Raw genomic sequence first — 24,461 nt, 5'->3', positions numbered from 1 at the left:
AGCTGAAGCAGGGGTGGGGAGTAGCCAAACGTAGGCCCTGCATGGCCCCATAAGGCAAAGGGAGCAGGGAGGGGGTCTATTTCCCCATCCCTCCCCTCTCCTACCAGGGCACTGCAGCCAGGGTCTGCCTGGCTGGGGTGTAGCAGCCCCTGTCAGCCATTCCCCCACTCTAGTGGCAGGTGAGGGAGCATGGCCGGAGCTGGCTGGCATGGCCCCACCATCCAATTGCCTTGCCACCAGCTGGGGCTGGGACTGTGTGTGCTGCTGAGCAGACATGGAGTGGCCAGCCCAGGCTGGGCCGCAGGGGCTAGGCCTTTCCCAGAGGGCTCTGGCTCCAGATGGGGACATGGAGGCTTCATGGCCAGATTGCTCTTGCATCCCCACACCCAGGCCAGGCTGGGCTATCATGGAGTTGCAGGCGCCTGGGAAGGGCCCTTCCCAGTGGCTGCAGCTCTGTGAGTCAAGCCCAGCAGCATGGGTGGGGGCTGGCCAGGTAGCAGGCTGCCTGGGGCATTTTGGAGGCACCGCAGGCCTTGAGCCCAGCAGCTGCCTGCAACAACTGCCGCCATGCCCACTGTCCTGTGTAAACCAGCTACCCCTTGACTACAGTGACTACTCCCCCTCCTACTCTTGGCCCTGTTGCGCCCCTCTGGGCGGGACGGTGGGGTGTAGGGGGAACTTCAGCCCAGTGGCTTCTGCCTAGCACATGAGCTCCTGCTGCCTTCCAACTCTCCCTCTGCCTGCAGGGACTGCTCAACACTTTGGGTGGGTATAACAGGTGTAAAGCAGCTGAGAGCCGGCTATTCTGCTCTCCCCACCTCCAGCTGTGGCTCCTACCACCCCGTGCAGGCCCTGTTCTGCCCTGCCATGCCAGGTCCCACCCACTGAGCTGTGGAGTCTCCAGGGGAAGGCCAGCAGGGCAGGGAGGCCAAGCCTGCAGTAGGCAGCCCGCAACCTCCCTCCACCACAACGGGCTCCACTCTGGGCATGCTGCTTGCAGGGGAGAGCAAGCCAGGCTCCACTCCACTGCAACAGCTGTCACCTCTCACAAGTGGCAACCAGGGCTCAGGTGCTGCTGCAGGAGGAGGGGGCTGCGGACCCCAGTCCTTGCCCCTGTAGCTGTGGCAGCTGGGGGCCCACTCCAGCAGGGTGAGGGGGGGACAGAGGGCTGTGGGGCGGGGGGACTGAGGGGCATCAGCAGGGCTGAAGGCTATGGCTTGGGAGTGAGGGGTCATGACCTGTGTCCTGGTGAGAGAACGGGACAGGGGGAGCTCTGATTTTCCATGATAAAATACCCAAAATGTGCCATCAGGGGACTCTGTCAAAAGATTAATAAAGTCCAAATATCCTATATCTACTGCATTCCCTTTATCTACCCAGCTAGGTACTTTGTAAAAGAAAGAAATCAAATTGATTTGGCAAGATTTTTTCTTGAAAAATCCATGTTGACTGCCTGTGATCTGCCTTTCCTCCTCCAGATGCTAACAAATGGACTTCCTTATAATATGCTCCAATAGCTTCCTAAATATTGATATCAGGCTGACTAGTCTGTAGTTCCCCAGGTCCTCCTTTTCACCTTTTCTTAAAGAAAAGTTCTCTAGTACCTTGACTGTCTCCCAAGATTTGGTAAATATTGTTGCCAAGGGCTCCTAGATTCCCTTTGCCAGGTCCTTCAAAACCCTGAGATACGTAGCACCGTTGACCTGAATTCAGTCAAACTGATCAAAAATTCTGACTGCCATGCGTAAAGACAAGGAAATGCTGAGGCCCTGAATAGTGGAGACCCTGCTGTGCTCACACTGTGCTGGCAAGGTTACACACATCTCAACGTGCTCTGCAGGCTTCCCTAGTCTGCTTGGAAACAGACAGCAGCAGTACGAAGGACAGCCCTGCCTGGCTGACCCAGATTGCCTATAGTCAGCCTGCTGAGCAGCATGGTCCAATGAGCAACACGTTGTCTCTTTGGGAGGAGGGAGGATACTGGGGGACTATGTTCTCATCTGAAAAAAATCATAGCATGTATGAACATCTGTTATCCCAGAATAAACTCTACTGGGAGTGACTTAACCCTGGCTGTTCCCAGGTTATTTTTCTCCTGAAGAAGCCATATTAAGCCTGAACATCTGTACACTCATGGCTTCTCCTCAGAGAGTAGCAACTCTCTCAGAAGAAACTAAACGTCTGTACAAGGTCTGGAGAGCAAATGTCTGTACAAGCTATGGCTTCTTCCAGAAGAAAATGTAGTCCTCCAGCATCCCCTCTCCTCCATTTCCCCCCAGGGAAACACTGAGTTCCTTGCTGGATTCTGCTGCTCTAACAGGGATCAAAAAATACCCCCTTCACAATCTCCACATTGTGCTGCAGGGAAATATGGGCTGACCATGGGCAGGTCTGGGTCAGCCAATCAGGGCTGCCCTATGCACTGTTTCCATTAGTTTCCAGGCTAATGTGTGCACACACACCCTTCCCCCTGTTCCCCGATGTTGCTTAGTGTCAGCACAGCAAGCCCTCCACTTTTCAGGGCCTCAGCATCTGCATGTCTATACACATGGTTCTGGCTAATCTCTTCTACCAATAGAACAAAACTGGGAGAATTCTCTCAGACTTTTTGAATATGTGTACACAGCCCAAGGCAAAACAGCTGTTAAGCAGCTCTACCTTCTTTTCATCTTCTGTTAAGAGCTTTACCTGGCTATTTAACAGTGGACCCACTGCTTTCTTCACCTTCCTCTCTTGTCTAACATATTTAAAGAAACTCTTCTTGTTCTTAACTGTCTTTGCCGCAGGTGAAGCTCTTTGTTTACCTTTGCCTCTGATTTTGCCTGTACAAGTTCTTGCTATTTCCGGTTATGCTTCCCTGGTGCTCTGTAGTTTTCCTTTGTTTGTATACCTGATTTTTGCTTTTGAGGCCTTGAAGATCCTAAAGCAGTCACATTAGTTTTTTGCATGTGCTTCCAACATACTAATATAACTTCTTGGGTTTCCAATACTATGCTTTTTAGAAGCTTCCAGCCCTCCTAAACCCTTTTATCCTTTTGTCTCTCCTCCCATGGTACCCTGTCTACTATCTTCTTGATTTGGTTGAAGCCGACTTATTTAAAATCCACTATCTTACCTTCTGCTGATTTCATACTTCCCCAGTCTCAGAATTGTGAATTCCATCGCATCATTCTCCCTTCCTCCCAAATGTCGCATCACCTTTACATCATCAACCAATTCTTCCCTACTGGCCAGGTAATATAGACCATTTTACCAAATGATCTATATTGTTTTATGCAATTATGCTGCCCTCTTTGTCAACTACCATTCTGCCATCTTTTGCACTATCCACAAATTTTCTGTGAAATGATTTGTAGTTACTTCCCAGATCAGTAAGAAGTTGAATGTCATCAGGCTATGTTCAAGACAATCCCCCTCCCAGAAACACTTCCGTAATTATCCCACATCAATGACTATTTTTTGAGATCTCCAAGTTAACCAATTCTTAAACCATATGAAATGTATGCAGCTAGGGTTTTTTTTAATTAAAATTCAATGTAGTACTAAACATTTAACATGTTTAATATTCATGAAGGGGTTTTGGGGTTTTTTTTATCAACATAACGTTTAATCTTATTAAAAGGCTAAAATCGGGTCTCTTTGACAGAACTGATTTTCCATATAATGGTGTTAACTGGTATTAGTTCTATTCTGGCCTTTCATTCTTTATCATTTGAATCCCATGCCAGTTTTGCCATTATTTTGCCCAGGGCTTCAGTTACACTACCATCCTATAATTACGGGGGTCACCCTGGTTGCCCTTTTTCACTACCAGCACAACATCAGTACTTTTCTAGACTTTTGTAATTTCCCCACTATTCCAAGATTTATTAAAAATGAACATCAGCGGGCCAGATATGTCTTCAGAGACTTCTTTAAGACTCCTGAGTTCATATTACTTGGACTGTTGATTTAAAAGTGTTTTATCCAGAACAGATGTGTAACATCCTCCTTGCTTACTAACATCCACTAATAGACTGGAAAGTAGTCACATGGAACATGGAAGTAATCTTTCCAAATACAGAACAGAAATATGTAATTCACAATTCTACCTTTTCTGGATCAATAATGGTTGTATCATCTCCATCTAGAAATGGGCCTTTATAATTGCTTAGATTTCTTTTGTTCCTACCATTACTTAAGAACTTTTTCTTATTGTCTTTAGCTCTCCTGAGGTCCTTAGTATCTCATATCAATATTCTATATTTTGCAACTCTTAATTTATATCCGGTGTGGTTCATTTTTCTTTTTTTTCTGTGGTGTGTGTATGTGTGTAATTTTAATATGAAAAATATTCCACCCAACAGAAGATCAACCTCTTTTGGACCTCATTAGGATGGAAAAGATGAACTCATCACTGACTGGAAGTTGCTGGCTGCTTTGGGACAAGTAATTATGAATTCAAAATGGGCAAATGGAGGACAATCCCAAACATCCAAAGTACACATCTACTTAATAATTCACACACACACTTTTTTAACTGTTGTCTTCACTTTGCCATTGAATCACTCTGGGCTTTTAGCCAGAAGTGTTCCTCTTGACTGGGGAATCAGACACATCCCCTTGGCAGGGGAATTATGGCTGACTGGCCATCTAGCATACTCTTCATAAAAAGCTCCCAATTTTCAGTCGCACGTTTTGGCTAAATTTTTGTCTCCAATAATGTTATTCTTAATTTTACTCAATTCAGGAAGTAAACCTTTTCTGAAGCATCAAGTATATACATAGTCTGGACGGCTGGGACTGTCCTCTGTTTACCCATATTGAATTCATAACAATTTGTCCCAAGGCAGCCAACAGCCTCCAGTCAGTAATTAATTCACACTTTCCATCCTAATGAGGTCCAAAAGAGACTGATCTTTTGTTGGGTGCAAAATTTCTTCATATTAAAAATCATCACCTATGCTTTTTGAAAACTCCAGTGATGATTTATTACTAAATCCAGCCTGTCTCCATACTGACAAATCCCATGACATCAGTTTTTCCTTCTTTACATTGTAGGGAGATGCCCACCTTTCTATACCAGACTTCCACCAGTATCTTCTCCTCTGATATATTACATAAAACATTAAAACATATATGTTCAAGATCTTGCAGAAGATATCAATATGCATGTCTACACATACATTTTAATGCCCAGGAGCCTATTTTACTGTGCATTAGAACATCACATCAAAAACCATGCTAATATACTAATGTGCAGTAAAATTAGGCTACTGCCCATTAAGCATCACTAAAAAAAACATGTGTTTTCTCTACTACGCATTAGGGCAGCCTAGTGCACATTTAATTAGTACCTCACATTAGAGGGCACCTATACACGAGTGTGGAGGCTGCTCTCACACACTGGAATTCCAATGTATTGGAGCAGGCTCAATTGAGTCTGCTGGACTGTGGCAATTACCATGCTCCAGCAGCCTCCTGTGTGTCATGTATCAGCATCCATACTCTTAAAAATGGTGACAGGTGCTTGAAATAAAGCTTGTAGAATGAGCTTTAGTTCAAGTAGCCCCACCACCATGTTTAAGCGTGGGAACACTGATACATGTGACACTGCGGTGATTTAATAAGAGTGGCACTTGGAGCCACTCTAATCAAAGCACACCACCCCTCACCTTGGAGTATGTGTAAAAGTGCCCAGAGGAACTAAATTTAATGTGCAGTAGCAAAAGTGCATTAATGAACATGTAGACGCACCTGCTAATTCTAAAACAAAGAATGGTGCATTTAATATAGACTGGCAGCATATAGCAAGTACTTTCATTCGCTCTAGCTTTCCTGAACAGGCTATAACCTGAGACTTTAATATTCCAATCACGCAAATATTCCTCCAGGTTTCAGTAATGCCAATTGTATCAATTTTTTACCCTCATCACTGAGAATCTTGCCTAATACCCAGACTCCTAGCACTGGTGTAGTGCAACAGAAAAATCTTTTTTGTATTCCTTGGCACATCAGTTGAATTTGTTTGTAGCATGCTGAGCTTGAGTTCATACCACATTTGTCTCTTTAGCCCTTTCATTGATAGCATAATGTTCTCCTGGCTGCTCCAACAAGCCTCCAACAGAGACAATTAGTCCTTCCATATGTGGAATGCACATGGCCCAATATCCTTCCCCAAGAAAAGATTTCAGCTTTAGAATGGTTTTGCAGCCAGTGGTTCAACTGGTACTTTTTACTGCTCTTGAAAATGGAAAGATCTTAGAGAAAACTGCTTGGATTTTTCTCTTCTTTAACTCTCTTCCAAGATGCTGGTAACACTTTAGAACCTATGTCATTCCACCTAATGCTATGTCATTGCCTCCAGCACATATCACTTCCACTAGACATTTGCCAAGCAACTTAATAACCTTGACTTATTTTGCAACTAGATCTCATATTTTTGCTTCAGGGAGACAATCCCCACTCCTATTGTCCTAAGTCCTTGGTTGATTTGTCTGAGAGTTCTTCTTAACAGCAAGTCACCTATTACAGTTGCTTCTTAGGACACCTGAAGAACTTCTGTTGGTAGCTGTTCATTTCATAACTCGGGGACAATCACATCAGGTAGATACCCCATAGCTTTCTATTCTGTTCTGTTCCTCCAGAGACAGGTTCCTTAGTAGTTTAATCAGTAAATGTAGGATAGTGATTCAGTATTTTACTACTGATGTGTTTTCCACATGAACAACAGTTTCCAAATATAGTTGCCCAAGAAGTTCTTGGAAGCATTGAAATGTGTACCTTCAGACCACAAATCTTCTCCTCCAATAAGTTTATCAGCATGCATTTCATATATCAGAAATCATTTTTGTCCTCCAGCAAAAGGAAAACATAGCACATCCAAAGAATTTTACAGAATGTGTTCCCTGTTGTACAGCTTTATATAAGTGGAAAGAATGACACTCCCTCCCCCAAGTATTGTCCAAAATTCTCCCGTTACCTACACTGGTTTGCCCATGCAAGAGGTCATATGGAAACTGATTGGTATGTCATGCTGCTTAGTTCCCCCCTCATGCAGACAAGGAATAATATATAGACTTCAACACACTGGGTACAATCAAAGAGCTAAGAGTTCTACACAAAGACTAACAATCTACTAGCAAACAGGCTGAAGCATACACCTACCAAGCACAAGACACACAGCTACACCTTTTGAAAAGTCTGCTAGCTACTCCTGTTTACCTGCTCTTTGTGTAATAAAGGTTCTGTTAGAATCTCTAAATCTAATGAATGGAAGCCTACACTTTTAGGATTTGCTAATACTTGTGCATCCGTTGGACAAATCATACTCAATGCAAAAAAAAAAAAAAATCAGATCTGAAAAAATGGTGATGACAATTAGTTTATATCTATAATATATTTCATATAATTTCTTACAGAATATTTATGGAATATTTAACAACAAGCACTGAAGCAGTTGTATTTTTAATGTTAAAATATTTTTTTTAAAGCAAAAGATTGTTTAGAAAGACAGGAGGATGTTTATTGTGTCCCTTTAAATATGTAGCAGGTATGTTTTAGGTTGATTTAGTGAAAGGGCTAATTTTAAACATGGGTCATAAAGGTAGCTACCCAAAGCACTGTCAGGGGTTCAAATGAGGATAAGGGGAAAAGTTACACATAAGATAGCATAAGTCATCAGAAACTGGTTCAAATCTGTAACAGAACAGAAGTTCAGTGCACATAAACCACTTTCAAAATGGCCAACACCGGTTTAAGATAAACCTGGATGGATGCAGTATCAGACTTCACTTATTTAGTTTAAATTAGCTTATTGAACTTCTGTCCCAGATCCCCTCCAGATTCAAGTTAATTCACAGTCCCCCAGCATTCCAGGATGCTTTGCACCTCCCCCGCAACCTCCACCTCGCAGAGTTGGTGGGCTAGACTTGGCCTAAGCTGTCTGCTCTAGAACCCCAGCTCAACTTCTGGCCTGAGCCACTACAGGCATGTGGCTGCATTTCCAGAATTAAAAGTGAATGCCTATTCACTTGCTTATTGGTTCAATCTATACAGTTTAGATTAACCTGCAAAGATTGAATTGATTCAGCCTTGGGGTTTTTGACTGTCTGTACTTATCTCACTCTGCAAAAAGTTCTGCTAATCAGGATAATCCATTATTCCTTGGAGGCTTTGTAGCAGTCTAGGCCCACTCTTATGGATGTCCCTGTGAACTTGACTCTCCTACAATGTAATTCAGGAAGTGTGGCTACTACTGAGATCCCTTTCTCTGCAAGAGGACAATTCTTCTAACTCCCAGTTCTTCTCCTCCTAATACTCTGACCTTGATTTTTATGAGTTGAGGGATCAGTGAAGTTGCTTAAGTGCCACTCTGGAGAGCAAACCTGGCCAAAGCTGGCATGGGTGTGAGTGGGACAGTCAGTGAAGGAAGCCAATGAGGCAAACAGGAAGAGGTATGCCTGTAGAAGTGACTGTAAGAAACCCGGGGTAACAACAGTTTCCAGTAGGTCATGAATACCAAAAATGATGGTGGGGTAGTAGCCAGCAATGAGGGTGGGGTGGGAGTTCTGGTCAAGAAATCTGTGAAGAAGTAGTCTCTTGGCCATTGATATCTGAATGGTCATAACAGTACTAAACACCCAAGTTCCCAAAGGGATAGTGCCTTGCAAACTGGGTCCCTCTGCCCTCCTCCCCAGTGGCTCCTGTTCCAGTTTTCCAGAAAGCTACCTTCCTGATGCCAACTTTACTTAATTTTCCCTGTTCTTCTGCTTTGCAACCTCAGTGCTTACATGGCTACCCCTCTCTAGGCTCCTGATTTTGAAGAGATGCCAAAGATCCATAAAGAAAATTAGTTACTGATCTGATACTTGACAAGAACAAAGGAATACACTAAAATCATGCCTCCTTTCTCATCTTAGGTGAGAGGTAATTAGAAAGAAGTGTCATTAACTGACCAAGGATTCCAACACAGGTATTTCCATAGGCTTAGTGGATGAATGTTATTTAAAAACAAAACTTTGTAAAACAGATGAAGCTGAGGGTAGTTGGTAATGAAGTGGTAGTTGGTGTGGATGAAATATGATCAGTTGGTAGTTGGTGTGGATGAAATATAACCACATGGATTTCACCAAAAGCACCAAGAACATCTAGCTCCAGCCCTGCCATTGAAGTATCAAGAAAAAAATTCCTTGTTCAGTTTTAGGGCTCAGGAACTCTGAAATTTTTTACAACTGTCATAGGATAACAAACTAATCAATCAAGGTGTTAGGGTAAGCAAAGGGTAGAGCTGGGGAAGCACTGCTGGATAGGTTTGTTTTTGTCTACTGCATGTAAGTGATACCATTAGACAACCCAGAAAGATGATGCCACGCGTGACATGAAAGTAGGTGAATATCTATTATAAAAAATAAGCATCCTACATAGCTTAGTGTTTACAGCTTAAGTTATAATGGGTTTGTGGTTTGTATATGTTAAATAGCAGGTTGCTACTTAACCTGACCCCTGCTGTTACCTTGCAGCACAGAGAACAGCTGAATGTGCAGTAGGTGGTACCACAGATGTGCCTGTGGCACCACATACTGCAGAGTCACACTAATCTGGATGTGGCCTTAGAGATCAACTAATGTTGACACAAAATTGTTAAGACTAGATGACAGAAGGAGGAAGACCTGTGCCACAACAAAATAAATTCCAAAATACTTCTAAGCTTTTTGGCACCTGAGAGGGTTTGGCACCTGTAAAGATATTCAAACAAGGATGAATAAGGGATAGTTCATCTGTCATATCCAGACAGCAGCTCTGTTAATGATTTCATTGATTGGCAGTAGAGTACAGTCTATAACGCTTCAATTGATAGTCAGTGGCGCTCAACCTTTTGGTCCTGCAGGTCAGATAAATGGTGTGCAGTCAGTACATGGGCCACATCAGGCCCCATGCACCAGGATTATGCACCACGCTGCCTCTGCCCAGCCCTCACAAGCTAGAAACAAGCCACATGCACCATGACTAGGCCCAGTGGTCCTGCGCCATTCCTGCCCAGCTCCACATACCAGCTTTGGGCTCGGGGTCCCCATGTAACCTTGGCTGGCCCCCACGCACTGGGATCAGGTGCCACACTGCCCCATCTAACATGCAGGGCCATGCTATCCAGCAGACTGGACTCCCCATGGGTCTGAAAATTTAGCAGCAGAGGAGCAGTGCCACTGCTCCCTTGCTGCCAAATTTTTGGATCTGTGAGGAGTCTGAATGGTACAACACTGTGGGCTGGATCTGGCTTGTGGGCTCAAAGTATTAGCACCCCTGGATTAGTCAATGAGATTTATTAGGGGCATTATAATGGAAAGGAAGTCTTCAAAAGCTACTTCTCAAGGTTCCCATTTTGTCTATCATCTTTAATCTTGCCTAATATTAATGAAAAAGTCCATTTTGAATCTAATACAAGTCCATATGCTGTGAGTCATAGTATTCTATTTAATAATATATTTATGTTTTGCTATTATAGGGTGCATCTGCATGTTCATTAATGCAATTTTGCTACTGCTCATTAAATTTAGTACCTGTAATGTGAGGGCCCTTTAACATGTGCTCCAGGGGTGGGCAGCGGGTGGTGCTTTAATTAGAGCAGCTCTGAGTGCCGCTCTAATTAAAGTGCCACAGTATCTCATGTATCAATGTCTCTGTGCTTCAAATGGTGGCGGGGGCACTTGAACTAAAGTTTGTCGAACAAGTTTCAGTTCAAGTGCTCCCACTGCTATTTTGAAGTGCAAGGACACTGATGCACAAGACGTAGGAAGCTGCTGGAGCGCAGTAATTACCACGTTCCAGCAGACTGAATTAATCAAGTCTGCTCTAACATGCTGTAATTACAGTGCATGGGAGTAGCCTCCATGCTCATACACAGGAACCCTCAGGTACTAAATAAACATGCATTAGGCTGCCCTAATGCACAATAGTGAAAGTGCATGCTTTTTTAGTGATACTTAAGTGTGCAGTAGCCTAATTTTACTGTGCATTAGCATATCAGCATGGTTTTTGACATGACACTCTAATGAGCAGTAAAATAGGCTACTTCACATTAAAGCACACGTGTAGACATGCCCATTGTGTATCTAACACTAAGGAACAAAACAATTCACAAAAGATGGGTGCTATTTCTAGTTCAACACAAGTACTAAGAAGTGACTTCACTAAGCGTGCATGATAAGCTTCTGGCACAGATGGAAATGGAACCCAGATCTCTAGATTTCACAGACTTGATCTAAGCAGAAGCAATACTTTGAACAATAATATAGAAGGCAAAATTTCATCAAGAATCTTAGTCAAATTTTGACATACTATGTTAGTTTGCTCAACTAAGAACACCATCTATAAAGATGTAAGACAATTTGAAAGGCATCTAACAATTCTGCAGCTTCCTTAGAACCAAAGAATGATATGTTAGGTCTTCAAAGTTAATTCACTAAGGAAGAGGTCATATCTAAATCCCATCTAAACTCAAGTAGTTAACAACATGAATAATATTAAGGAAGAACGTTATTACAGTTGACATGACTGATACTCAGTTTGATCTGAAAATTAAACTCAGGAGAGCGGCATCTAGCATCCTTACCAGCTGAGGTATCAAATCATTACTTTATTTGGGCTGTTACATGGCTCTGAGACTATCTTCATTGTGGGTGTTGTTTTTGGTAGGAAAAGACTGAATAATGCAGCAAGTCATTAGTTTAAGCTTTCTTTTTTATGACAGATTTTAGTTACATGTGGGATCTTCATGATGAAATGGTTTAAACCCCAGTTTTAAGCAGATGGATGTATTAAAATGAGATGAGCATTAAAGAAAGAATATATTTTGCTTTTATTTTCATTTCTTGGGCTTTCTCTATAAACTTAGCACCCTTGGGCTCAATTTTGCTCCTTTTGTCTTTGCCACCAAACAATACAAATTATATATTACCCTAGACCAGGGGTGTCAAACTTACCCCTCCTTGTGGGGGTAAGTTGCAGACTGGATATGGATGTGGCAGTAGCCTTGGTGTGGTGCGGGGCAGCAGAGTGAGTAGCAGTGGGGATACACGTCACCAACAGGCTCATGCCTGGGAATTCAGCACAGACTCCACCCCCAAATTCCTGACCCCTCTAGAAACACTGCAGTTCAGAAAACAGCTCCACAGGCCAGATTTGGCCCATGGGTTGTTCTAGGCAGCACATCTTTATTTAAAGCAAATTTAATTGTCACCAGATAAGGTAGTTGCGGGATTATACTCTGTTTTGGGACACCCAGGTCAAAATAAATTTCATGTAGAAACCCTGTATTGTGTGTATATTAGAAGACTTGCACACCTATAGAGCCAACAAGAACAGCATATTATATATGCTTTGGTGGCATACTTTTGAAAATCTAGCTCTTACTGTTTGTTACACAAACTATTGTTTTGACATTACTTTGTTGCTTTATATGCCAAATACTTGGATGGCCTGAATTACTGGGAGAGGCAGCAGGTAACCTCAATGAGTTGCATGTACTACTGAGTGGCATATACAGATTACTCTCTAAAAAGACAGGACTTTTTAAAATCTGTTTAGAATTTTGGAAGAGTCAAAGTTCTTATATTTTCAGTAGCCAAAAAAAGTTATGTCAAGCAATAAGGCTCAACATAAAGAAGAGTTTTCTTTTCTTTTTTTTTTTTTTTGCTCTTTCCTGATCAGTAAAATCATTGTGAGCATGCAGGATTTAGAGTACAGTGCATGCTCTAATGCATTTTTAAAGTCATAGTTTCAACAAAAAATAGGAATGGTTATTGAACAGTTGGAGAAAAGCTCTGATGTGGATAGGAAGAACTGTCCATCAAGCATCATAAACTGAAATGGTTTTGAAAAGATGTATTTTAATAAAGAAATTCAGTTTCTGCAACAAACTGTTTTAAAGTCTTGTCTTAGCATTAAAAAAAAAAAAGTACAAGCATGTGCTTGAAGAGGGACAGACTTACTGTATCATGTTGCCTGTTATCTTTCCCTGATATGATCAAGAAGTAGTTCCAAGCCAATAGTGACAACAAAGCCAGTGGTATCACATAGATCTCAAAGTTCCAAACCACAAAAAGAAAAAGCTAGAAGACAAGAGAGAAAGAAATGATTCAATTCTGCATTATGTTAAATAAGCTTTCATGCACAGTCAAGAACAGTACATTTAAAGATTTTAAACAAAAAAAATCTCTCTCTAAATAGGCAACAAGATCACTTGGTTAAGCACTTTAGTGACTGTGAAACTTAGCTCTGTAAAGCAACTATTACACAGCTGCTTTGTACCTTAATTTGTGGGAAAGAAAAATTGATATTCAATTGCCCAAGAGGGAATTTTAATTGTCCTTCTCCAGTTAAGTCATTGATAGGATGGGAAAAATAATGCAGAAATGGCACAAAAATAAAACTGCCACACAATCAGGAAAAGCTTGGGTTATTTCTCTTAATGAGAAAGAGTGAACTGCTATTTACAACAAGGGACTTTATTCTCACTGGTGTAATAATATCATATACTTAAACAGATGATGCAAATATTAAAACAGCAAATTTGAAAGCTGTTACACTTCTGAAACATGAACTAAAGCATTGGACTAAAGTCATGACGAAAAGGAGAAAAAATAATTAAAAAGTGTAGAAAATTTAATAAAACTGTGATAATATGGCAGTACTGTTAATGGCTTACATATAATATGGGTTCAAGCTTCCCCATCTTTCCTGTACTTAGTAAATTTCATAAAGGTGCAACATACCAGAACTATAATAACTCCAATGCGAAACAAGACTGAAAATTAAAAAATACATAAATGTTTCATCTCACCCCTCCTTATCATCTAAAGACAAAAAATTGGTTTGAACAAGGACTGAAAAAGGATTTTAATAATCTTCTGACTTGAAGATTTGTGTTTAACAGAACCAAAACACACCATCCTATCATACTAGACTAATGCAAATACTAACTAGAAATCTACATATTAAATAATCCACAGCATCATATGACTTAATTTGCCTTCTCCCTTCTCACCACTGAATGTTCTGTGTATGTATGTTTTCCTAGACTACAGGTATCAACGTGATTTTTTTAAAACCAAACAGGGTTGAGAGAGATAAGATGCTTACACAGGCTATTGGCACTTCCGATATTTAATGTTGTATTTGACCAAAATGTTAGTTGTTCAGTTTGCTTTGTTTAAAAGGAGATTTGTTGGAATTAACGTTGAACATAAATACAAGGATTAATAGAATTTATAGACAGGTAAAAGAGAAGACTTCTAGAGATTTACTAACATATATTTTGAGAGGCATATTTACAGGAATGTAATTTGACAAGATTGATATAAGTCACTTAAAACAGGACTCTACAGTTCAAAAAAACCCCCACGCTCTATTTCACCCAAGAAGACCCGAGTGAATTGACAGGCTTTGAAGGGCAGTCTCAAAGTAAATGAACAAACGGATAAGGAAAGCATCTTCATAGACTGGCCATTGAAGACTGCCTCTGAATGCAGTCTGCCCACTTCCACCTCAATTTTAATTCTGGAAGAAGTAATCATACAAGTCAGAATCAAAAACACATAAGGCTTCACAGAATAAAAACAACATCCTGAAATCCACCTGGAAACAAACTGGTGTCCAGTGTACAATCATTATATTTAAATCCACCTAACCATAGTTAGTTTGATCCAAATTCCTACCTGTACAGGCATTTGGGTGTGGGGATTTAAACTGCCCATTCTGCATGCACAGGAGTCCTACATTCTGAATCAGCTGAAATATGCAGATGAAAGATGATTTTCAAGGGCAGTCCCAAACAGATTGTAATAACTGACTTTGGAGGTTAGAATGATGTGGCGAGCTATGGTGAAGTCCACACCTGAGGGGAATGATAAACGCCAATAAAAGAAAACACTACTGATTATCCTAGAACCTCTGGGCATGTACAGCTGTTCGCCATGGCTGGTCAACATTCACATGGCTTACTTTTATCTTGCATGAGCATAGACTGGGAGCTGTGTGTAGGCATTTGCTGCTACTGGGAGACACACAGAGAAATTGGTATAAGTCGCTTGGGGTGAGAGCTGAGGCAGGCAGGAAATACTGGAAGAAGAGCTAACACATCCATGGGGGGGAGGCTGGCAGATCTATGGGGGAGTGTGACAGGAGTGCCTCTTCTGGAGTTCGCCTATCGGTGACCCCACCCTCCTGTGATGGGCCAACCTCCTGCCTTCTCTCCTGCCATGCCTTGATCTTAATTGATTAATGGATGTTTACTAGCAGGAAGCTGACCATTTATTGCCCCGGTGCCAGGGGATGCTATCTGCGGCTCCTTTTCCTTCCCTACACCACAGCCCAAGCCTCGCGGATGATACTGATGTGGTTTGATCTGGGTCTCGTTACAATTTGGCCCTCCCCTTGTCCTCCCTGGGCTTTCCACAGCGCTGTCTCGCTCTGTCTCACTGCCCCCCTCTCTGGGGCTTCTCGCTGCTCCCTCTATGGGGCTGGGGTTCCCACGCTGCTGCAGGCCCCCTATGAGGCCTCCTCCATCCCCTATTAGCATCACCCAAACCACCGGTACAACAGCAAACACAAAACACAAGCCCCTGGGCTATAACAAAAATCCAAGCCACCTGGCTAAAACATCATTTGGCTAAACATCCTTCAATCCCTACTGGGGGATACTCTGCCCCTTAACAGCATAAGGAGCTGGTCGAGCAGTCAGGCCCCTCCCCTTCACTTGTCTGGCAGAGCTCCCTTCCCCCTTGGCTGCCAGCAGGGAAAACTGCCCTCCTGGCCTCAGGCCTGGGATTTATGTGGGAGCCAGGCCCTGCCCCTTCCAGTCAGCTGACCAGGCACAGGTGCAGCCAATTCCCTCCTTAACCAGTTGTCCCAGCAACTGGCACCTGGGTTCCTGCCTCTGCTCTGAGAGTAGCAGGCACCTTAGTGTCCTGCTACAGGGAGCTATCCATCCAGAGTTGGGAGGTTAGAGGGTAAAAATAGCCCAGTTATGTTTGCGGCAAGTGCAATTGACTGGGTTAACCCGTTCCCAGTCTAAATTAACCCGTTCCCAATCTAAATTAGGTAACATATCAAGTGAACTAATTGAGATCAGGCCTGCCATTTTGGGGGAAATTTAAATCCCAACACCCAAATGCATACACAGGTAGGAATTTGGATCAAACTAACTATGGTTAAGTGGATTTAAATATAATGATTGTACATATCCTCTGATTCTAAGGAGAAAAAATGGCTCTGAGGTTTTGAACCCAGGAATAAAGAAGACAGGTTCAAAACAAAATGCTAGAGCAAATGTCACCATGGCAACTACACCCAAACAAGTAGGTGGTGCATTTGAAAGTGTGAGAAACAAGCAAGCTGTGCTTTGAAGGGCAGGCATTTGAAAGCATAAGAAAATTGCCTCAATTTGTCCAGGTATAAAATTTGCCACTGCTGAAGCAAGGCTACATCACTTTTAGGGATTCTGTCATGTGTTTCCTGCTTTTTTTTTTAAATTGGGAAAGCTTGACTTGCCACAGGTTATCCCATTCATGTGTCTGTGGCCTCAGGCTGCAAACCTCATTAACAATACAGACATACTCCTTGACTAGAAAGAGTCAATATTATACCTGCCATCTCCTTTAGATAATTCCTCTGACCAACCAGTATTATTTCCATCTAGCCTGGGCTGAACTTCAACTGATTTCTCTTTTAAGCACCTGTCTCAGTCAGGCACTAGGAAAGCAGGGATGCTATATTTGCAATGAAAATGAACTGTATATCTATGTGAAATCTGTATAGTGTTGGCAATGCAGCTCATACTGCTTCTCTATTCTCCCCAGCAGACAAATACATGTTAAATAAAAGATATCACTAACTAGAAATTTCCAGTAGTAGACAGTACCTTCAGAATATCTCAGCAATCCCCAAAATTATGTGCAGAAGGGGGAGAAAATGCACGGAAACTGGTCAGCTGCCAGACACAAAGGATCTTACAACTATTTAAGCAAGAAAAAGCTCTGCTTTTTTGGGGGGGGGGAGGGGGAGGGGGTTGCTTGGGGCAGGGGTTTGGAGGGCTTTTTTGCTTTAGCTTCACTGCATTCCAGAAAGAGGAAAGGAATATGATATAATAATTCATAAACATTAATATATTAAAAAAAACACCAGGGAGTGGAAGGAAGAACGACTGAAAAATCAAAATCAGGGAACTGTCGATGCCTATAAAATATCCAGTAGAACACAAACTGTATCTGGAATGATGGTATAGGAAGGGCAGCATAGAAATAGATTAAATAAATAAATATTTATAAAATAAAACAGTGGGTGTACTTAGGCTATAAAAAAAAAAGAAGAAAGGATTTCCCCTGCCCCCCCCCCCCAACTATTGAAACAACCAACTTCTTTAAAGGAAAGAATGTGAGTCCCAAAGGTTACAGTTTAATATAGCTGCCATTCCTACACTGAATGCTACAAGGAAGGATTTTTTTTCTCTTTTCCCTCTTGAGACAAGGATTTTAAAAGTCACAGGCACGAACTGGCCATTTACAACATCATATCAGTTGCTACTCTCAGTGAGAGACACATACATTAAATGATCATTCAGAGAGACACATGACACTATCCCTGGTGTACGACACTTCAAAAAATAATTTAAGTTGGAATATTGAATATCCTATTCTTTTGCAAACTACAGTATATTTTAAAAAGAAATCTCATCCAAAATGATTAACACTTCCTACTGTTCAGGAAAAAAAAGCCTGCCCTTTCAAACTAGCAGCTGTGGATCATTAGCTTTCCAGTGATGAGATGTGTTTGATGAGTATTTTTCTTTCTAATTAAGAGATGAGATTCTCTATTTGACTCTCTCTTCAGGCAGAAGAGAAGAGAAAGATTTCTGTCTATGTGGAAAGGCCATATTCTACAGAACAATTATTTCAGATTTCTTTTTATCTTCCCCATTCCCAATTTCATTTCATTTTTAACAGAACCCGCATTTGTACCCAAAGCTTTAACAGCATTTAACCCATTTGTCACCTAAGCCTAACCCCTCTTTGCTGTTGTTCCTATTTGGATTATATTTAAATATTTTAGACATTTTCCACTAGGAAAAGACAATGTGAGAAAAAAAGATAGGACCCCACTATCATTGAACATACTAGATGCTATGATCCAAATTTTCAATCACAGCTTATAATAACACCACAACTCAAGAGGGCAGGTACAACAATAGTTGGAAGTAAAGATTTTCTGATAAACTAAGATTTCATCAGGAAAGGCTTGATGTTTCAAAACCAAAATACAGTATTGCCAACTCTCATGATTTTTGACATTGTTTTTAAAGTCTACGCTTTGGGAATGTGGAAAGTGTAGCTCTTTCTTTTATCTAGATATATACATATAAATATAGATAAAAGAAAGAGCTAAGTTTTCCATATTCCTGAAGCATAGCCTTTAAGAAAAACACCCCAAAATGATGAGAATTGGCAACAATGAAAATAGTTCCTGGAAATGACTTGGATCAAACCTCAAATGAATGCCAGGAACTTGCCAAGTTACCTCCCACCAAATAGAGGAGCCAGGGTTCACACAGCAGCCTTGCCATTCAGGCTGCCTTGGAGACAAGGACCAAAGGTGTTCTAGAGATTGCAGGTTTTTCACCAGGGGGGAAGAAGTATGGAAGCTCTAGATTAAAAGTTCGAGTTCTTTTTCAGGGATCCTAAGGCTTCTTCATATCCTGTCATAGAGTCTAGGGGCTCTCAACCTCCATACTGTGGAGTTAATAGCCTGAGATCCCCAAATGCTAATCTCCAAAGATCCCAGTCTAGCTGTGTGTGACTCACTTGCTCTGGATATCTAGAAGCCCTAGGAACCATTGTACCCTGAGAACCATAACTGAACCAGTGAACCAGGAGCTCACATCTCCCAGATCAGTTTAATCAAATCTGTTTGAAAACTTCTACCTACCTTTTCCTTTTGTAAGATTTTTTAAAAATTACTGTTCAATCCCAGAAATAATTTTTTTTGTTTTTAAATTGGACTTTCCTGCAAAACGTAAACTCTGACTAAGTCCACTTTGCTCTCTCCAGTCCTGGGTTAGCTTCGTTAGTCTGTTTGTCCACCATAATTACATTAAAGGCTAACTTTGAAGCACAGCCATGCAACCTTCACTAATACATGTAATTTTTGCTCAAACTAATTATTTCATTCATTTAAATGGTATTTTGCACACATGTAAAAGGTTGCAGCACTGGGTAACTTCTCCGGCTCATTTATGGAATGTGTAATACAATCAGAAAGGCACCTAAATGCATGATTCCAAATACTGTGCTTTAATCACAAGACTCTGTTTTTTTCAGGTTTTTTCTTTTGGATATTTTTCCAGAAGAATCCAAAGAATGAAAGAAAGTCTATGTAAATGTACTGTGAGGGTCTTCTATCACATGCTATAGAATTCAAGGCTTCAAATGAAGCAACATGCTCCCTGCACCATAAAGCACTACAAGAATTATTTCAATTGAACTTGAAATCACCTACTTACCTATTCAACATATTCTGTCACCTACTCAGTTTTATTTTAAAAAAAGGAATGAAATTGCTACCTTTGGTGTTTGAATCCCATCTCATCCCAAAAAAAGTTTCTGTTTTCTAAAATCACTTCCTTCAGCTCCACTGGATTCCAAAACAAATTGCCAGTGTAAATATTAACATTGTATTTTTTGGTCACAGAATACAGCGCATTTGTTCAGAAAGGCCTGGAGAAAATGAGCCTCATAAGCGAATGATACAGTCTTCCTAAAAGTTTTTCAGATACCTGAGCATGAGGAATAGGTGAACTTCAAAAGATCTGAATCTTAAACTATCCAGATCTAGAGTATGCAAAAGTCAAACAGAGAACACGACATGGTATTTACAGTAGTAGAGTCAGGGGAAATAAGTGCCATTCTTGATTGTGTCACTCTTGCAGAGTTACAGTGTTAATATAGGTGAGTGACTTAACCTCCTCTGCCATTTCAAAATGTCTTCTTGGGGCCCATACTTTGATGACCCATAAGCACAACTATTAACTAGTATTAACATGTAAAGGAATAAATTGTGCTGTAAGATTTCCTGCATTTCCAGTCTCTGATATTCTGGCAGTGTACTGGAATGGTCCGTCTCACTGCAATTTGGAGGGTCCCCTCAGCCTGCCCCCCTTCCTCCCACCTAAAACCAGGAAATCAAGATGTTTCCAAGAAAAAATAAACCACAAAAATGTGTCAGATCTTCTTTAGGTTCAAGCAACAGTTAGTTTTGTCAAGCTGAATCTGAAGTTAGATATAACAAAATAAAATTAGTTGTCATTTTAATCCCAGCTCTGGTGAACCACTTGACATTAAAATTCTGTTGCACTTCTAGTTTGGCTATGGTATATACAGATAAACAGTCAACATCAAAAGTTCCCATTTCTTAAATAGGTAGGGTAGTTCAAGTCTTGGTTTTCGCATGTTTCATTCCAGTTATTAAAGAAGCAAGTATGACAAGATATGACTCATCTGATATGTTTTAGCCCACCTCAATCTCTCTTGAAACATCTCTGTAGTTAAATGGACTTATTTCACCTGAACAACCTCAAAGATGATGCCATCATCTAATCATACCATAATGTAGGCTAACTGTGCCTTGACAGGGTTGTCAGCACCCACAAAATCTTCTAGCTATGGACTGGAAAGTTTTTTTTATTTAAATGTATATTTTTTTTCTTTCTCCACTTACAACTTGTACTGACATTCCACATCATTTTATAGAAGTCAAAGATGAAAGTGCTGTGACTTTGCTTTGAGTATACTGACAATTCCAAAAAAGTGAACCTCAGAGCCTGTGAATACAAGCATCCCTTTAACAGCACATGAATTACTGATGTAAAATTCATGCCAATGACTTTCATATAGCAAAAGTTAGGTGGAAATAAAAACGGCATATCTACAAAGAAATCTGTAAATATTTACAAAATGTTGAGACACTCTTGGATCCCTTTCTTTTTCACTTAAGAATTTCTGAGCTGTATTAGTACTAGTTGCATAGTACAAAAGCCAGAACTTGGTCTGATGAAATGATCACAATATGCAGCCTACTGCCATTCTCAACTGCAGTTCAATGCATTTTTGTGCTCTCAGAGAACAAAACACAAAGAATTTACAAACACAGAAAATTTAGAGTAACTGGTATTTTTTCATCTACAAGAAGTATACTAATATCAAGTAACAACTTCCCTGTAGTGGTACATTAGTAACTAGATCAAAGAAATGTCTGAGAATGAGGCTATTAGGTTCACTGAAGCTTGTCCCTTTTTAGTACTCCATTTCCCCAACAGAATCTCCAATTGTTTCTTGAATGACCCATGTCTTTGTCTCAGCAACATTACTTAGCAGAGCATTCTATACATTAATTATCTTCTAAGTGAAAAAGTGCTTTTAATGCCTGTTCTCAATTTGTTTTTGCTTTACTTTTATGTAGGCCTCTTAAGCTGACTTCTTGTTTTTAGTGCAGTGCTGATGAGAGGGGTAATCACTGTCTATATGATTTAAATCATTATATAATTCAATTATATCTCTATTAAGTGTCTGATTTTGCTCTAGGCTATACAAATACAGATTTTTAAGCCTTCCCTCATTGCTCATGCCTTTTAGGCTTGAGAGCAATCTAATTCTTCCTATCTCAAACTTCCTTACCAATTGTTTAACACAATTACAGAGTTAAACATGCTGTTTCATTTGGAAGTACCTTACTAAAAAGCTACCATTTCAACACATTTTATATTCTTTTGGACATTTTCCAAACTCTTACCTCTATTTCACAACACTATCCATCCCTCTCCTTTTGTATGTATAGGTATGTACTACTTTATAATAACAGCAGATTGTCTCTGTACTTCCTCTACACTGAAATGGGCCAGTTTTGAAAGTGAAAATGGTCAAATGTGTATGCTTTCCTACTGATGCAAAATTATACTACCATAAAGACAATTTACACTAATATAGCTTTTCCCACATAGGACAGGGAAAAACATCACACCACCTCCCTGGCATTGCTATATTGGTATAAAACCTGTGTGTAAAATATGTCATATGTTTGTGACAATTTTATTGCTACAACTTCTAACATATTGCAGTTGGGTGAAATTCACCCTTTCATTTCCTCCACAATCCTGAATATTTTGGGGGCCTGAATGCCCATGAATCCAGCCGCTTCCCAGCAAGCAGGCTGTAGGAATGCAGAACTGCCCTTCTATAAGCCATTATTCCAACCATACAGAATGGAAGTTCTCATAATGGAGCAATATTAGCTAGTTCCTGGAGCTATTGAGAATGAGTATCTTTTCAGGTCCATTGTACTACAAACAAGGAGAACAGAACTGTAGTTTCTTACCCACACTGCCTGGCCCACTTGTATAAATGTAGATAGTACATTCCCTCTGCAGTTTGGCTTTTTATCCCTATCAACTTTTGCTCTATGCTTCACATTTCACACTACTATAGATTCACTGTTGTTCATTCACCAGAACTGGTGTAAAAGTAAAGCTACTCAGCATTTCAAGAACTGTAAAAACAATGACTATCCAAATACTGAGAAATGAAGGGAATAGAGGCAGAAATTTTTTCTCTCGGGAAAATAATCTGCATGTAAAGTAGCTAACCTGAATATATATTTAAGTTCCAATATTTAACTGGCTTTATTGCTCTTAGAAGAGTTCTAGCATTAAAATTTCCTGCTCAAATGAATGGAGCAGCTAGATACATAAGGCAAGTCAGTGTACAAGTAAATTGCATGACTATATTTTGTGCCCAGGGAAACATACACTTTGTTGGCTGTACATATCAATAATGAAGTGGTTAACATCGACATTTAAGGATTGGTAATTAGGAGTAAAGTGATTTGGTTAGGGAGAATATGGGTAGTTTAACCATTTCTTGGTGGTTTATTTTAGTCTATTTGTACGGGAAGATACCAAATCATTGGACCAAACCATCCGTGCACCTTGAAAAAACTGGCAATGTTCCCTTCTAACAGAAAATTATTCAAGGTGGCCTGATATCTGATTTCATGGATCAGATCTGTACCTGCCTTGAACGAACATCTTCTTGAAGAGTCTATGGGTCAGCTTGCCATACACACCAAAATAAGTGCTAAGTAGCTCACTCACCCCACCCAGAAACTGACTGTTTTGATGTCCTTTAATAGTTGAATAAAACTTTCATAGTTCCTGCAAAGAGTTGTTTTTCCCCACCTGGCACTTCATCCAAGCCCCAAGCTTTGAATCATCAATGTTTCTGCTTCCTTAAGCACCTCTCCTCTAAAAAGATTAAGTAGGCAAGGTTATTGTTCCTTTTAAAATGTCTGATAGTTTCTCTTTACTAGATTACTATATGTGGATGTGTTTAAATTGCTCCAGTCATTTTTTTCTCTTTTTTTTACTTCCCATACTAGGTATAGTCTTGTAACATGCTGATTGCCATTAACTCTCACTTGGTATGCAGTCATTTGGTATGATGTTGACTTATTTTCAATTTTCAAGATCATCAATCTGTCTTAGTGAGCTTTCTGTGATGATTTTCATCAAGCTACTGACTGACAACTTGTTTTGTTTTCTTTTGTTGTTCTGGGATGCCTGGAGCAGTAGTTAGGTGTAACTGTAAAATGTAAATAAATAAAATTATGTCAAACATTTGTTGGTTTTCCATTGTCCTGACTTTCAGATTGAAGCACAGATAACAAGTCAGTCATTCAACTGATGTGAGATAGCTGAAATATATTATTATTCCTTAAAATGTATTTACAATAGAGTACATTTAAAAAATGTGCTACCTTGCTACCCTTTGTAACTTCATCTCCCAGTCTCTCTTGTAATTTTCTAATTTTCTCCTTCACTGATCTCAAGTCTTTTTTCCCCAGTTCTGGAAAAACTTTGAGAGTTATGTTTAGAATCCCTATGCCATGTTGGCATGTTTCTTTTTGCAATTCTAATTTTAATCCTGTGTTGATTTAAGAAAGATTTCTCTTTTCTATACTATTGTACTTTTGTTACATGATGCCTACGAGGAAAAAGTATCCTTTCTTGATTTATATGTTTAAATCCATTTGGATACTTGAGAGCTCTATATGTTTGTATACTAGGTATATATATTTCTCTTCTTTATTTATCAACTCTCTAAATCCTCTTGTACAGAATAAGGCCATGAAATGCATGAACAGGAAATCAACAGAGAATACTGGTTTAGACAGCAAAGCAAGTCAGGCTCCAACTATTCAAACAGCCTAAATTCTGTAGTAAAAAGAAAGGCCCTGGGCCAAGGCCAGTGAGACAGGACGGTATTTTTAGTTCACTTGTAAGATAGCTATATAATAGACTTCTGCAATGCTTTCTTTAAACAAAGTCAACAAGACATAACTCTAAATTCCTTCTCTCTAAGCTGGGATTTCTTTAGGAAAAA

At 40.4% G+C, this 24,461-nt stretch overlaps 1 protein-coding gene across 3 annotated transcripts in view; it reads right to left on the bottom strand.

The window, feature by feature from the left end:
- Positions 1 to 24,461, bottom strand: part of MCTP1 (multiple C2 and transmembrane domain containing 1) — a 559,099-nt gene that overhangs the window by 80,189 nt on the left and 454,449 nt on the right. For 2 of the 3 annotated variants that reach the window (XM_059725021.1, XM_059725022.1), the window contains one exon: positions 12,969 to 13,088. The exons of the other annotated variant lie outside the window; for it this stretch is intronic. In XM_059725021.1, the coding sequence (XP_059581004.1) occupies positions 12,969 to 13,088 (120 nt within the window). The remainder of the gene's footprint in view (positions 1 to 12,968; positions 13,089 to 24,461) is intronic. 3 annotated transcript variants of the gene reach the window in all.

The sequence above is a fragment of the Alligator mississippiensis genome, chromosome 3, assembly GCF_030867095.1.
Source record: "Alligator mississippiensis isolate rAllMis1 chromosome 3, rAllMis1, whole genome shotgun sequence".
Classification (NCBI taxonomy): domain Eukaryota; kingdom Metazoa; phylum Chordata; order Crocodylia; family Alligatoridae; genus Alligator; species Alligator mississippiensis.
Note: the sequence above shows the minus strand (reverse complement) of the source record. Positions and strands in the feature narration are given on the sequence as shown.